Source organism: Gopherus flavomarginatus, chromosome 6 (genome assembly GCF_025201925.1).
Source record: "Gopherus flavomarginatus isolate rGopFla2 chromosome 6, rGopFla2.mat.asm, whole genome shotgun sequence".
In the NCBI taxonomy this organism is placed as follows: Eukaryota; Metazoa; Chordata; order Testudines; family Testudinidae; genus Gopherus; species Gopherus flavomarginatus.
In genome coordinates, this window is record NC_066622.1 from 123,692,782 (window position 1) to 123,708,658 (window position 15,877).

The window sequence follows — 15,877 nt, forward strand, 5'->3', positions numbered from 1 at the left end:
GCAAACAGGATGTTAGGAATCATTAAAAAGGGGATAGAGAATCAGAAGGAGAATATATTATTGCCCTTATATAAATCGATGGTACGCCTACATCTTGGATACTGCGTACAGATGTGGTGTCCTCATCTCAAAAAAGATATATTGGCACTAGAAAAGGTTCAGTGAAGGGCAAGTAAAATGAGTAGGGGTTTGGAACGGGTCCCATATGAGGAGAGATTAGAGGCTAGGACTTTTCAGCTTGGAAAAGAGGAGACTAAGGGGGGATATGATAGAGGTATATAAAATCATGAGCGATGTGGAGAAAGCAGATGTATTAAGCAAAAATTATTTACTTATTCCTGTAAGAACTAGGGATCACCAAATGAAATTAATAGGCAACAGGTTTAAAACACATAAAAGGAAGTTCTTCACACAGCGCACAGTCAACTTGTGGACCTTCTTACCTGAGGAAGTTGTGAAGGCTAGGACTATAACAGCGTTTAAAAGAGAACTGGACAAATTCATGAAGGTTAAGTCCATTAATTGCTATTAGTCAGGATGGGTAAGGAATGGTGTCCCTAGCCTCTGTTTGTCAGAGGGTGGAGATGGATGGCAGGAGAGAGATCACTTGATCATTACCTGTTAGTTTCACTCCCTCTGGGCACCTGGCATTGGCCACTGTCAGTAGACAGGATACTGGGCTAGATGGACCTTTGGTCTGACCCAGCATGGCCGTTCTTATGGACTTGAGTCCTAGTGGGCCTTCGGCACAGACCTCACCCAGTCCTGGGTCCTGAAGGCATACTGACCCAAGTCAGGCAGATTGGTGTGTGGACAAAAGGCAGGCTTGGGCTTGAACCTGAGTCTAAGTCCAGGCATATGTTGTAGTGTAGACTCATTACATCAACTGATATTTTCACTTTGTTCAGTAAAATAAGATCAGCCAATTAAATGTGACCCTTGGTTTACTTTGATAGTTACAATTATTAATTAATTCTAAATTACAATGTGAAGTATAGAAAAATGTGTATCTTAAGTGGAAGAACTTTTGGTTTGCATATGTAACTGGTCTAAAGAAGAGTTTTATTTTCAGAATTTCTTGAGGTTGGCAAGAAACAACCTGCCCTCGATGTTCTTTATGATGTTATGAAAAGCAAAAAACATCGAACATGGCAAAAAATCCACGAGCCTATTATGCTGAAGTATCTGGAGCTCTGCGTGGACCTCCGCAAGAGCCACCTGGCAAAGGAAGGATTGTATCAGTACAAGAACATTTGCCAGCAGGTAGGAATTGTGAAATGTTCATTCTTGACAAACTGCAGCATGATGTACATTAGAGTAGTTGTATATTTAAAACTTATTTTTTACTTCTAAAACATAGAATTGTTTTGTATCCAGGGCCCCAGTCCTGCAAGTTGCTGAGGTCTGCCGAACCGCTTGCAGGGGTGGAGTCTAGATAGCAGAGCACCCAATATAATAGGTCTCCAAGTTTGATCAGTTTATCTGGGCACTATTATAAATTTAATCCAAGTAATAAATAATAACTTGATCTTACATTTATGGACTTACTCGATATAAGCCTGCTTTAGATTTTACCACCATAATTAGAATATATGCTTACAATATTTGCTTCCCATTGCCGGAGAAAGCCACTTCGAATGTTCTGCCTTGATCTAGGTGAACATCAAATCCTTAGAGGATGTTGTTCGAGCCTATTTGAAACTAGCTGAAGAAAAAACGGAAGCTGCCAAGGAAGAGTCCCAGCAGATGGTGCTAGATATAGAAGATTTGGATAATATTCAAACTCCAGAGAGGTAGGAGGTCTTTCTTTAAATTGTAAACCCTTGTAAGGGTTTGTCTCTTCTGCGTTTTTACAGCACCCCGGTATCTTAATCCCCTATGGAGCCTCTGGGTGCTATCATAATATAAATACTTTCTACTGCTGCTGAAGGCTATGCTTCTGCTGTCTTTTTAGATAAGACTTAATGTAGCTCTTACCAGCTGTACATTTTAAAAATAGATTTTTCTATTTAATATACAGGTCCTGGTTTTGGATTTGTGATTAGGTTTGAGATAAGAGGTTTGGAGTAAAATTAAACCATCAGTATTAGAAAAAGTGGCTTTATTGTATAAATGACATCTGACTTGTAGAGTCAATGTAAATTTTGCTCAATTAATATCCAGATATTCTTTATGATGTAACTTTATTAAGACAGATTATGTATTTAATAATGTAAATGGTTCTGAGAGTGTCTTGGAGTTGGTGGAACCCAGTTCAAGCTATCTAAACATTAAAGTGCTTGACCATGCTGTCAAATCTTATCTTCTTGACATTTAAAATCTGTAATTAGGCAGTTCTCCAAAATCATATTTTAAGAAGGGATGTTTCTGGGGTATATTTGTGTTTGAAGTTTCAATTAATGCCTCCTTTAGGAAAACAAACTACCTGGTGATTTGAAGGGATTTGTTTGTTGGCTGGGTGGTGGTGAAGAAATGATCTTAACAGCCTGTGACAAATGTAACCTTAACAAAAATGATTATTTAATCAAGCATCATCCTGTTCAATACCATGGAATATGTAGTTGGTCAGGTATGGGCAAATCAGTAATTATTTGGTCTAGTTCATAGGCATGTACGTTCATAAATAATTTAAAATTTGTTAGGATATTCCTGAAAGTGTAAATTTACCTTGTATTTGTAGACGACTTGGTATCTTGCAGACTAAGAGATGGATGGATTTAGTTAGAAGCAGAAAAACGACCTTTTAAATAAGTAGGATGTTGAGCAAGTACACATGGAAGCTGTCACTATCTGCATATCTTCTAGACTTTTAGAAAATGTATCCTTTCATATTGCTTAGGCATATCGCTTTAAGGCTGGTAGTCTGTTGTGAAGGTTATAGAAATCAGTGACTGTGTGACTGTACCTGTTTTCCAAACAGTGTCCACGCATAAACTTCTGCTTTGTCACATGTCAATAGATACAAGAAAGCACCTGAATCGGCTGCTGCTCCGTTTGGTAGCATTGCAGGACAATTGGGGAGGAAGTCTGGGCCAGTAGAGGAGTCTACTGCTCTCTTGGTGGAAGGGGGAAAGACTTCGTAGATGAAGTGTTCCCAAAACAGTCTTTTTGTCTGGTGGTGTGAGGAATACCAGAAGCAAGGAAACCTGGGCTTTTCAGGGCTGCCACTCAGTACCATCAGCTATTTACATAGGATGCAGCTTGAGCTGGAACTAGCTTTGAAATTCACTGACAAATGTATGACTTTTTTTTAAATTCTTCATAACAGCCAAAGTCTTGGGAACATATAAAAATATACGGTAAACTGCTATTCAAGTTTGACTGGGCTATTTTGTATGTCTTAATAAGAAAAAGATAAGTGAGCGATGAGGGTGAGAATCGTGGGGACTAACTGTCATTTTCTCAATTATAGTGTTCTCTTAAGTGCTGTAAGTGGGGAAGACACTCAAGATCGTACAGATCGGCTGCTTTTGACTCCCTGGGTTAAATTTCTTTGGGAATCATACAGACAGTGTTTGGACCTTCTTCGAAACAATTCTAGAGTGGAACGCCTCTACCATGATATTGCACAGCAAGGTAAAATGAAAGCATGAAATGTATTTTACAGTGTGACTTAGCACATCTGTGTGTGCACACTCTCAGCTGAAAAATTATAGGTCACTTTTGCTTGAATAAAGCTATTGGTGGAAAACACATTAATCTCTCAGGCTTGTGTGCATGCACACAATATTTTAGAAACTCCTGAGGCCCCTTGACTCCAGGATGGTTGGTCTGTAATTAGTATCTTACTTGATGCAAGTAGTTTCTTAAACAGATCTTTCAAGAGCAGTTTTATTTTTTCCAGGAGTTTCCTCTACTAATAATATTTAGTAGTGTTGTACCTGTATTAATCTCTAACCTATTTTCTTAATAACAAGTAGAAGGCACATTTCCCCCTTGTTATCTATTATGGCAAATGTTGTCCCCCCAGTGATGTATGACATGTAACCAATTTTAGGTGCAATAGCTGACTATCTGAAATAGTTGTTCTTTCAATCACAAATTATTGGACTCCATGCAGGAATACCTGGGTGAACTGTTATGGGCTGTGCTGAGGAAAAGGAAAGATGAGAAAGTCAGGGTCGTCCTTCTGACCTTAATATCTGAGTTTTGAAAGAAAAGAAGTGGAATATAAAGAATCTCCTTTGGGGCTTTTTTGAGTGGGATTGTGGAAGAAATAATCTAGATTTATTTTCTTCCATTTTCATAACAACATGGATATTTGTATCCTTTGTTGAAAGAAACAACTCCAAATTACTAGATTTTTTTTCTGTGTCCCAAAATTGTGCATATTGTGAGTGGGTTCCTTTGTTCCTTGGAGGGGTCTTCCTATCATTCATCCAGTGTTGCCTGCCACACTAATTTTTTTCATCCAGGATCGGTCTCCTGTCTGTCACTGGGAGAGAAAGGGATATTTCATCAGTAGAAGTGTCCCAATGCAGGCACTCTTATTTTATTTTAAAAAGAGCCTTAAAAAGAGAGTGAAGTAGAAAACTAGAATTTACCCCCTTTTTGTGAATGTTGAAGTAACTTGCCACAGTGGACTAATCTGAATTTCAGAATTAAGGGCTTTATGAGAATCTTTTTCTGCTTTTCACAAAATCAGAAACTTTTAGATTCTACCACCCAGACAGATTTATTCAGAATTATTTTGGACACTTTGTGAAAGGCTGGTACGACATAAAAGCAAGGAACCATGTTTCCTGTCAAACATTTTAAAAACAGTCTAATAAAGTGATCTTGTCAGGTTTTTAATTGAGTAATTCTGCAAAAACACTTAAGGTAGTATTATCGGGCATAGTCTTTGATTTGTCTTTTGAGAGGCTTTCAGTGGACTTCTCCAAATCAAGAATCTTTAGGCAACTTGATTTTCATATCATGCAGTTTGAAGCTATAGATAATTTTATAGTTATTTTATAGTTAACATTTAATAGTTAATATTGCTAACATGAACATCATTCAATTTCACAGCTTTTAAGTTCTGCTTGCAGTACACTCGTAAGGCTGAGTTCCGTAAACTCTGCGATAACCTGAGGATGCATTTAGGGCAGATCCAACGCCACCATAACCAGAGTACAGCAATAAACCTCAGTAATCCTGAGAGCCAGTCTATGCACTTGGAAACAAGGCTTGTACAGCTGGACAGTGCTATTAGCATGGAATTGTGGCAGGTATGTATTAAACTTATTAACAGGACCCACAGTACTTTACTGCATGCACCAAGATCCATAGACCCTCAGTCCCAAACTGGCATCAAATTTTGAATTCCGTGGTGTGTTCTCCAAGATCTAAAATACATACAGGAATGCGAAGATGTAGAGTGAAATTTTAATGTGTTGAATTTATACTGTAGTCATACGTGTATTAAGTATCAAACAGCTGGTGATCCTGGTGCTGTCTAGAAGCAGAACTTCAAGATAAGCCACTGTTTGCAATGGAAAATGAATTTTTGTGGGCGTTGATATAGTTGCCAAAGACTGCTTGGAGTATAAGTGAAGGAAATCAGTTAGTTGACCCTCTTCATCTCTGAAAATTTGCTTTCTCAAGGGAGAGATCAGATTTTCTGGAGGCATTCAGCAGGGACCTAAATCTATAATGGGGGTCCCCATTCTCTAATTCAGGGTTCGGCAACCTTTCAGAAGTGCTGTGCCGAGTCTTCATTTATTCACTCTGATTTAAGGTTTTGCGTGCCAGTAATACATTTTTAACATTTTTAGAAGGTCTCTTTCTCTAAGACTATAATATATAACTAAACTGTTGTTGTATGTAAAGTAAATAAGGTTTTTAAAATGTTCAGGAAGCTTCTTTTAAAAATTAAATTAAAATGCACAGCTCCCCTGACTGGTGGCCAGGACCTGGGCAGAAAATCAGCTCACATGCTGCCTTCTGCACGTGTGCCGCCGGTTGCCTACCCTTGCTCTAACTATTTTCAAGGTCCCAAAATTGTGGAATATGACCGTCCATGATTTAGATACTAATTAATTTTTGTCATTTCTACTCAGTCTTTTTCCTTTAGAGAAATGCCAAAGTCAAAATTACTTTTATTAATGCAAGTTTTGTTAATTTGTTTTACATTAATCTTAAAAATATTTCCATTATGTTCCTTTATCAGGTGTAGATTTGTCATGCTTCTAATATAATAAATCTAAGGCAGTTCTGGTCACTATTGATTAGATGGGAGATAGAGAAACGGGCAAATAGAGCTTGTTGAAAAAATTCTGAGGAGACATTTTGTCATTGGAATTCGCCAATTTGTCAAAATCAAAATGTTTTTCAAAGATCATTCAATTTTGATGAAGTTCTGATGGAAACTAGGCAGGCTTCTGACTACCTTGTGTGCTTGGTTTCTTGTCAGCTCACCCACCTGGCTCCTTTGTATCCTGCCTGGTGGGCTGACAGAGAGAGCTGAGAGCCTCGCTGGGAGTCCAGGCTCACTGATCTTTTGTAGCCTTGGGCTTCCAGGGTCTGTGGCTCCAAAGCAGCCCACCAGGCAGACTGCCTCAGGTTGGGGGTTTATTCCCTTTTATAGAGAATTTTGAAATCTTCTAGTTTTGTGCCAAATTGGAATGAAACCAGATTTTTCCATGAAACAGAATTCCCTTCACTGCCCAGCTCTAGCAAATAGTTTTAAAGTATTTGCAATATATGTAAATCATTTCTTTGTTAGAAAGGAATATATTTATTTGTGGGTAACTGATCAAGTTGAAAATTACAGATAAAGATATATATTCAAATGATAAAGCTGTGTATATTAAATATGCTCCTAAAAGCTTTAGATTTTAGTTTTCTAATTTTCTTGCAAGTAATATACTGAAAATAATTCGTTTGTTCATTATTTTAGGAAGCTTTCAAGGCAGTGGAGGATATTCATGGGCTATTCTCCTTGTCTAAGAAACCACCCAAACCCCAGCTGATGGCAAATTACTATCACAAAGTTTCCACTGTCTTCTGGAAATCTGGAAATGCTCTTTTCCATGCATCCACACTTCACCGACTGTACCACCTCTCAAGAGAAATGCGAAAGAATCTCACACAAGAGGAGATGCAGAGGTGGGGAGAGATGCTTTTCACCTAGCTTCTGGTTTTAATCACTTATGTACAAATGAATTCAATGTAGTTTGTAATAAGAAGCAGATGGAATGTTTATCTGAGAGGGTGGCATCAGATACTAAACAGCTTTGCTTAAAGGGATAAATAAAGAATATCCCAATAATAAGGGCAAGAAGGACATTCAACGAATCTTGTAATGAAGGTGAGCATTGGGACATCCTGGGTGTTGTTACCATATTGGCCACAGACAGAGACCCCAAGCAAGTCACCAAACCTCTGTCTTGCCTCCATTTTGTGAAATGGTGAAATACTTACTTCACCTGACTTAATTATTGTTAGTAAAGTGCTCTGAGATCTTTGAATGAAAGATACTATGTAAATGTACATTATTAAGGCATACAATAGACTCCATTCACCTCAGTGCTGAGTGTGACCTTGAAAAGGCTTTTGAGGCATGCTGGTGCACTCAGTGAGCAGCAGTTGGCTATCCATGGCTGATCTCTGGAGTTTGTAAACCGGTAACGTTCACCTGCAAACCCTTGTAAATTCAAAAATGGTGAGAAGGTACAATTTAAGGAAGATGTTTACATTCCACTTAAACTCACTTATCTGGGCATTCAGCACGTATTTCAGATTTTATTAAATGTCACCTTCTGCAGTAACATATTCAAGTTAGACTGATTTTTAATTGATTTTTTTTAAATTATCGCATCAAATTAATCAATTTTATGGAGATGTCAGTTGCTGTTATTCCACAGCTAAGGGGCCTTATGATTGTACTGAAAGCAGGACTAAGATGGCTCTGCCTACCATCTCTTTACTGGATATTCTTTAATTTTTTTTTGTATTTGGAGAGAAGGTTTTTGTTTTTTTTTCCCAAGGATATGAGTAATAAAGGGCTGATATTGACTAAGTTATCCCTGCTAGAAATTAAGAAGCATTCAGAATTAGTCTGAACACTGAAATACTAAGATGTCTTGTTTTTTGGTGTTGCTTGCATTTTTACATGGCATAGTTTTTGAAAGAATAAATCATTCACCCCTTAACTCTTATTCTGATTAGATGCTTGTTTTGCAACTGAAATATATGTATAAAAAAACCAACAAAACACACACTAAGATTTCTATTTTATAATTCATCTTTTGTGATTATACATTAACAGGATGTCAACCCGAGTCCTTTTGGCTACTCTGTCAATTCCTATAACTCCTGAGCGAACTGATATTGCTCGTCTTCTGGATATGGATGGTATCATTGTTGAAAAGCAGCGACGTCTGGCCACTCTGCTGGGCCTCCAGGCCCCACCTACACGCATCAGTCTTATTAATGACATGGTAAATAATGGTGTTTGAGTGAAAGGTTTTATATTTAATCTGTAGTTTCCTGCAAAAGCTGCTATAGTTAGATGTCGAGCTGCAATTCAAAATATTCCAGTAAATTTAAAAAGTCCATTAAAGTAAAAGAATTCAACATGATCAACTGTAAAGATGTTTATAATTTAACTGTCTAGTAATATACTTTCTTCTGATGTGCTAGAAAGTCAGGCTAAAGTTAGTCCCTCTCTTTGGTCTGTATTTCTTTCTCCATTTGAAAAACAATATGGATAGACTAATCCTAACTGTGTGTCTTTGTACCCAGTGAAATTTAATGTTCCAATATAGTGATAAATATTGTCTATTTTGTGACAAAAGCAAACCAGAAGGCTGCTGTGAATGATCCTGCAATGGCTTTGGAGGGATTGGAGACAAGGAACTTTCTTTTTTTTTCTTTTGACTTACCATATTGAAATTGGAGGGTAGTTATTTAGATTAGATGTTTTAATATTATAATTTTCAATGTGTATCAAGGTAAGATTAGTACATTAAGATGAATGAAGGTTTACAAGGACCTAGGCAGTTAGGAAAACTTACCCTTGTTTGATTTGAGAGATTAGTGAGATACATATTGTCTTCTGGTGATACCTTCCAAGTCTTCATGGAAAAAAATACCTTTCCTTGAAATCAGTTACATGCATTGAAAACTGAACTCTTGTTACCTCTCACAATGTAAGCATTATTGTTTTTGCGTCAAGCAATTTTTTTTGCCACTTTTAATTTTAGAACTTTGGGAATTTACTAATAAGCTGTAATATGTACATCTGTAGTTCAGATCCAGTCTTAAATATACTCAAGCAGGGACTGTTTTCATTTGTGTCTGGGAAGTGCCTAACATGCTGTGCATGCCAGCCCAATCAAAATACTTTTCATAGACTACATTTTTTTGTTTTTCTCTGTTCTGACATTTTGCACCTGAAAACTACATTCCACAAATTCTGTACTCTAATTTAAATAATGTGTCACATGTTTGATTAGTCAAAATGGTTTTAATTAAAGCATAGTGAATTAAGCATTTCATTAGCTGTATGTTTAATTTCTTAGGTACAAAGCTGCTGAGTGTAATTATTACAATATTGAGTTGTTATCCTAAGCAAATATTTTTTTCTTCCATTATGTTGACTTTAGGTGAGGTTCAATGTAGTGCAGCATGTTGTTCCAGAGGTGAAGGACCTTTACAATTGGCTTGAAGTAGATTTCCACCCACTAAAGCTATGTGATCGTGTAACCAAGGTGAGTCCTGTAGGAGCATTTAGAGAAAAATGAGTCTGGGCAGATGATATTAGCAGTTAGCAAGGTTGGATTGTCAGGTCTTTGGGACAGGGACTTCATTTGGCCCATTTTCATTATTGCTGTATGTTTACATTATACACTGCTGTGTATGCCTATGTTGCTATATAAATAGCATATAAAGTTGTTTTCAAAAGCATTTTTAACCTGCCATATCTGTTGGCACCACTTAAAGGGCTCCTACAAGGAGATGTAGTTTTGGGAGCAGCCTTGAAATTCTAGCTCTCTGGGCTGGTGAAGGTGATATTGGGGAGGCAGTTGAGCTAAGCTTTTGGTAGTTGACACAACCTCAGTCTCACACTCTTCTGGAAAGCTACTGAAATGATCGTATGGGAGAGGGAAAAACTGAAAATGTCATTTGCATTTACCTTTAGGTGGAGTTCAAGCCACAGTGAGAGTAAAAATAAGCACTGTAAATTTGGTCCACTGAATTTTTCTTAATTCCACAACTGGTGAAGCACATTATATTGTCTTTGTGTCTGTGTAAGAACAGGAATATTTCATGTGCTAAAGAAACAGTGAAGGTAAATTCACAATGTGGTTAATATGGCCAGTCCTATCAGTCCTTCCTACAAAATCTAGATATCCATTGTGTAAAAAACAATAGTGTGTTTATCAAAAGATTTGCATCAGTAATAAATTTATAATTAGGCCGTGCTTTGCTTCATGAGTTTTGGAGAGTTTGTTTAACTTGAAATTTGAAGAGTGTTTTGGGGCTCTCAGATGCAATAGATATTGTAACTTTCTGGGTGTTGTGACAGGTTCTAAACTGGGTGAGAGATCAAGTTGAAAAGGAACCTGAATTGCAGCTGTATGTCCCACATCTGCAAAACAACACCATCCTTCGTCTTCTGCAGCAGGTATGAATATTTAAAAAAAAAAAAAAAAAAAAAAAAAAAAAGGATGTGCACAGGGGTGTCTGAGTTTGAGAATGATTTGGAAGATTCTGAAGCCAAAAACGTTGCATTTTATTTTCTGTCCTAAGTAAAAATTTTTCATTGAATGTAATGCTCTTAGTATACCGCTTTGTTAAACACAACTCAGCTGCTATCTGTTTTAAATAACTGTATACACTGGTGTAGAATTTTATCTAGACTTATTTGTTCCTTTATTTAACTTTTCAGCCTTGTCTTATGTCTGTTCAATCCTTTGTTTCCTTGTAGTTAATTTGAAAAAGGCTTGTTTTGTCAAACGCACATTTCATTGACCTGAACCCATTGCAGTGGTGAGCAGTGTTACTTCTGATGTACCAGACAACAGCTGAAGGTTAATTAGCAGCATTGCTGTATATAGTTACTGCTGCCAGTCTCCTTCAGACAAAGAATCTAGTCAGGAAAGTCACTTGATCCTAGATTAAGATTAAATAAAATGTTGGAAGAAAATGTTGAAATGGTGGTAAAATATGCATAATACTTAAACACATCTTGGTTAACCTGTTGCCAAACTGTCAATTAATCAGGCTAACTTTACAGCATGTGCAACAGTTTTAGCTTCTGTTAACCTGATTTTTAATGGGAAGAAAACTGAATATTCATATATTGTGCAGGTGGCGCAGATTTATCAGACTATCGACTTTTCTCGTTTAACTACCTTGGTTCCTTTTGTTGATGCTTTCCAATTAGAACGTGCTATTGTCGATGCAGCCAGACATTGTGACTTGCAAGTAAGTGCCATAAAAAGACTACTGTAAAAGTGTGTGTGTGTGTATTTTTATATTTATAGCTTCCCAATATCTGGCCAAACCCAAGGGTCAGATAAAAAGTAGCAGGTTGAAACTCAACCCAGATAATACAGAGTTGATGTTGATAAACAGGGAAGAAGCAAATTGAGGATGTGATCTCTTTTTGATACATTAATTTGTTAATGTTTTTATGTTCTTAAATTGTGTAGCCCTCCTGCAGTAGTGAAGAGGAGTTCAGAATGTAAATACAATAAATAAATGTCAGCGAAACTTGTTTGTGACTGCCCAAGGGATCAGCAAAAACAGATTGTCTTATACAGTATGTCCTTAATCAAAAGTCTAACAAAACAATTCTGGAGACTTTGGGCACACTCCAAAGTAATCACTTAGGACCAGTTCCAAAAAGCTATACTTGGTGCACGCTTTGTCCAGCTGTAGGCATGATATAAAACAGCAAATATCTTGAGACATTTTAACTTCTGCTGTAGATAACAGATGTATTGCCAGTGGAAGTCAAGTATATACTTATGTATTAAACATTAACCTGAGCTGTAGCCTACACTACCATATTTTTGCATATGATCATGAAGAAACAAACTGTTCTTATTTCAGAGCACTTCACATCTGTTCATTTGATTTAGGGAAGACGTTGAGTCTATTTAGTACCTAAAATAAAACACTTGCAATTGAAGGCCTCATTGAAGTCACTGGCAAAGCTTTGAGTGGCTACATTGGGATCAGGCTTTTACTCGTGGTGTCTACTGCCAAGTTTAAGTGGAATGAAGTAGGGCAAATTATCTGTCAGTAATGAAAGGGTAGTAGCAAGAACTATTCATGTAGTTGGTTTTCACCTCATGCAATGTTCCTCACATAGACTCATTGAATGACTCTGTCTTACAGCCATGCTTCTGTACTTATCTTTATTCAGACTTTGGACAGTCACTTCTTTATGGGGGGTGAGCTTTTTTACAAGCCATTTTGTTCTGTTGAATATAAGCCAGATGTAGCAAAAGTTTTGTTCTTTAATTGTTCAAACATCATTTCCAATATCTAGGACAGTTGTTTTTTTAAAAAGTAATTTACGCTTAGAGCTCGTCTACGTGCTGAAGTTGCACCATTTTTTAACTTAGCTTGGTTTAAAACAAATTTAGTTAAACTTGTGCAAACCCCTTTGTGGACAAACTTCTGTTTAAAATTGGTTACATTGTTTCACCTTGCACTTGTAAATTTAAGCCAAATTTAAATCTGTTTAAGAAGGGTCACATGCATTTGCACCATATTAACTGAATAAGTTTAAAATCACACAGCCGGTGAAATTGGTCCATCTTTGTGTGTTGACTTGGCCTCGGAGACACGGTCAACTTAAAATGACACTTCCAACAATGCAATGGTTATTTATGGCAGTAGAATTGTATTTACCTGTTGTTACGAGTACTACCTAAGTTACTGTAGCTGAAAGAATTATTTTTTCAGTTTGTTTTGTATATTTGATAGTACTTTGTGTGTAGTCAATTTTACTGTTTCCTGTGTGTTGTCATTTGCCCAGCTATGTGTCACTGTTACAACAATGAAGAGAGAGACATTATTTAGATGTAATAATTAAAAAAAAAGATTTTTTTTAAAACCGCAATTAGGAAGCACAAATCACTACCTTTAACTCACTTTTTGACACTGTCTATATTTCAAATTGATGTCTCATTTTAAATATTCAGTGGTGCCCTAATCCTGATCTTCTGAATCATTTTTCAATGTATTTTGTAAAGGTTCGCCTTGATCATACTTCTCGAACGCTGAGCTTTGGATCAGATTTAAATTATTCAACTCGGGAAGATGCCCCGCTTGGCCCTCAGCTGCAAAGTATGCCTTCTGAGCAAATTAGAAATCAGCTGACTGCTATGTCTTCTGCTCTCGCTAAGGCTCTTGAAGTCATTAAACCACCAAACATAGTGGTAAGTATTTTTAAGGTTTTGAAATTTTTGTTGGAGGGAAAAAAAAAATCTCAACATTCCATGAAGTGATTTGTGTCTCTGTTGTAGTTTCTGTTCAACCTTTTCTTGCCTAGTCAAATGCACATTTCATTGACCTGCTCTCATTGCATTGCTGAGCAGTGTTATTTCTGATGTGCTAAACAAACAGGTGAAGGTTAATTAGCAGCATGACTATTTGTAGTTACTGTTGCCAGTCCCCTTCAGACAAAACAACTGATCAGGAAGGTCAGTGTGTACAAATTTAAGGTAGTAGTAAAATGATTATTAGCGGCAGATGGCTAAATGTGGCTTAGCATCCTTTTGCCCTCTGTTACATGAACCCCACCCTTCTAATTCCACTATCTTTTTTGGATTAGTCAGATAGACTTGTTTTGAAGCTGTTGGTGTCTGTGTAAATATTAATAGTTTGTTTGATTTTCTTTCCTATGGCACAGGAAAACCATTTAGAATCATAGAATATCAGGCTTGGAAGGGACCTCAGGAGGTCATCTAGTCCAACCCCCTGCTCAAAGCAGGACCAATCCCCAGCTACATCATCCCAGCCAGGGCTTTGTCAAGCCTGACCTTAAAAACCTCTAAGGAAGGGAATTCCACCACCTCCCTAAGTAACCCATTCCAGTGCTTCACCACCCTCCTAGTGAAAAAAGTTTTTCCTAATATCCAACCTAAACCTCCTCCACTGCAACCTGAGACAGTTACTCCTTGTTCTGTCATCTGCTACCACTGAGAACAGACTAGATCCATCCTCTTTGGAACTCCCTTTCAGGTAGTTGAAAGATTTGACTGTCTATAGATAATTAAATAAATTAATGGGCACAGCTGGGGTTTGAGTGGCCCAAAGCTTGATTGTTGCATTTTTTTGCAGTAATATGTTGCTCCATCTTTCTCTATTTTATTGATATTATTACTGTTCTAGAGCATTGTGCCAACTGTTGTTTTACAACCCTCAAGTTGTAATGATCTGTATTCATGTACTTTTGAATTAAGTAAAAACATAAGCTAATAAAGTGATATTTTGTCAATGTTATGTTTTGTAAATTTCAGAATTTAAGGAATAGGTGGTTTGTCAGATTGAATTAGATTATTGGTCCATCTGGTAATGTCTTCATCTGGCAGTAGTAAATTATTGACACTTCTGAGGGAAGCCAAAAATTCCATGATGCATCTAACCAGTTAGTATGTGGCCATGTAATGAAAGACTGTATCACCAGGTACACATATGAGAGAGTGGAATTAGGATTGCCTGGGCAACCTTTGTTCTTTGGCATATCCTTCCTTCTGAGTGCTTGATTTTACAGCCTTAACATTCTTTTACTTTTTTTGGCATATAATTAAAGATATAGGATCCTGGCATATAATTAAAGATATCCATATATAGGATCCTGGGATATTATTAAAGATATAAGGACCTGGAATGTGATCTCATAGCTGAAGCTAGAAACCTGAGGTAAAGGTTTCCCTGCCTTACAACCAACTCCCCCTCAGTCGAGGCTGATAGTTTCATGTTGGATTTCAGCCTCCGTTATGTCATTCTTCAGGTTCTCCAGGAAACAGTGATGTTTCAGAGTCTGATCTTTCAAATACTTCTTTTGGTGGAGCGAGATCTTTGAGTTAATCTTTACCTATCAAAGAAACAAAAAAGGGCGAATTTTTTTTGTTTTGCAGATGCATTTTGAGAGTGGACATTTAGAATCATAAAAATATAGGGATGGAAGGGACCTCAAGAGGTCATCTAGTCCAGCCCTCTGCACTGAGGCAGGACCAAGTATACCTAGACTAGCCCTGAAAGGTATTTGTCCAGCCTGTTCTTAAAAACCTTCAGTGAAGAGGATTCCACATTGGAATGCTTCCATGTTCCAGTGCTTAACTATCCTTATAGTCAGAAAGTTTCTCCTAATATCTAATGTAAATCTCACTTGCTGCAGATGAAAGCTTAATTTTCAGTGGGCATGGAGAACAGTTGATCACCATCCTCTTTATAACAGTCCTAACCATCTTTTAAGACAGTTATCAGTCTCCTTTTTGTCTTCTTTACTCAAGACTAAACATACCCAATTTTTTAACCTATCTTTATACATTTAGAAAACATAACCTTTTACAATTTTTTATTTCTGTCATCTGGACTCTCTCTAATTTTTCATATCTTTCCTAAAGTGTGGTGCCCACAGGTGGACACACTACTCTAGCTGAAGTCTCACCAGTAGGGACAGTTACCTCCTGTATCTTTCATATGATGCTTCTGTTAATACACTCCAGAATATTAGCTTTTTTTGCAACTGTATTACATTGCTGAATCATATTCAATTTGTGATCCACTATAACCCAAGATCATCTTCAGTAGTAGGACTAGTGATTAGCCAGTTTTCCCCATTTTTAGTTGTCCATTTGATTTTTCCCTTCCCAAGTGTAGTATTTTGCATTTGTCTTTGTGGAATTTCCTCTTGTTGATTTTGGAC

The 15,877-nt window shown here is 37.1% G+C and overlaps 1 protein-coding gene and 2 non-coding genes across 4 annotated transcripts in view; all 3 read left to right on the top strand.

The window, feature by feature from the left end:
- The window catches only part of EIF3A (eukaryotic translation initiation factor 3 subunit A), a 56,186-nt gene that overhangs the window by 13,776 nt on the left and 26,533 nt on the right, over nucleotides 1-15,877 (top strand). For both annotated transcript variants that reach the window (XM_050958925.1, XM_050958926.1), the window contains exons 2-11: nucleotides 1,073-1,263; nucleotides 1,657-1,793; nucleotides 3,413-3,576; nucleotides 5,011-5,210; nucleotides 6,881-7,089; nucleotides 8,252-8,423; nucleotides 9,591-9,695; nucleotides 10,514-10,612; nucleotides 11,299-11,415; nucleotides 13,197-13,382. In XM_050958925.1, coding sequence (XP_050814882.1) covers nucleotides 1,073-1,263; nucleotides 1,657-1,793; nucleotides 3,413-3,576; nucleotides 5,011-5,210; nucleotides 6,881-7,089; nucleotides 8,252-8,423; nucleotides 9,591-9,695; nucleotides 10,514-10,612; nucleotides 11,299-11,415; nucleotides 13,197-13,382 — 1,580 coding nt within the window. The remainder of the gene's footprint in view (nucleotides 1-1,072; nucleotides 1,264-1,656; nucleotides 1,794-3,412; nucleotides 3,577-5,010; nucleotides 5,211-6,880; nucleotides 7,090-8,251; nucleotides 8,424-9,590; nucleotides 9,696-10,513; nucleotides 10,613-11,298; nucleotides 11,416-13,196; nucleotides 13,383-15,877) is intronic.
- On the top strand, nucleotides 10,944-11,074 carry LOC127054644 (small nucleolar RNA SNORA19). Its single transcript, XR_007775318.1, has one exon. It is a non-coding gene; the product is annotated as a small nucleolar RNA SNORA19 (small nucleolar RNA).
- Nucleotides 13,500-13,631, top strand: LOC127054643 (small nucleolar RNA SNORA19). Its single transcript, XR_007775317.1, has one exon. It is a non-coding gene; the product is annotated as a small nucleolar RNA SNORA19 (small nucleolar RNA).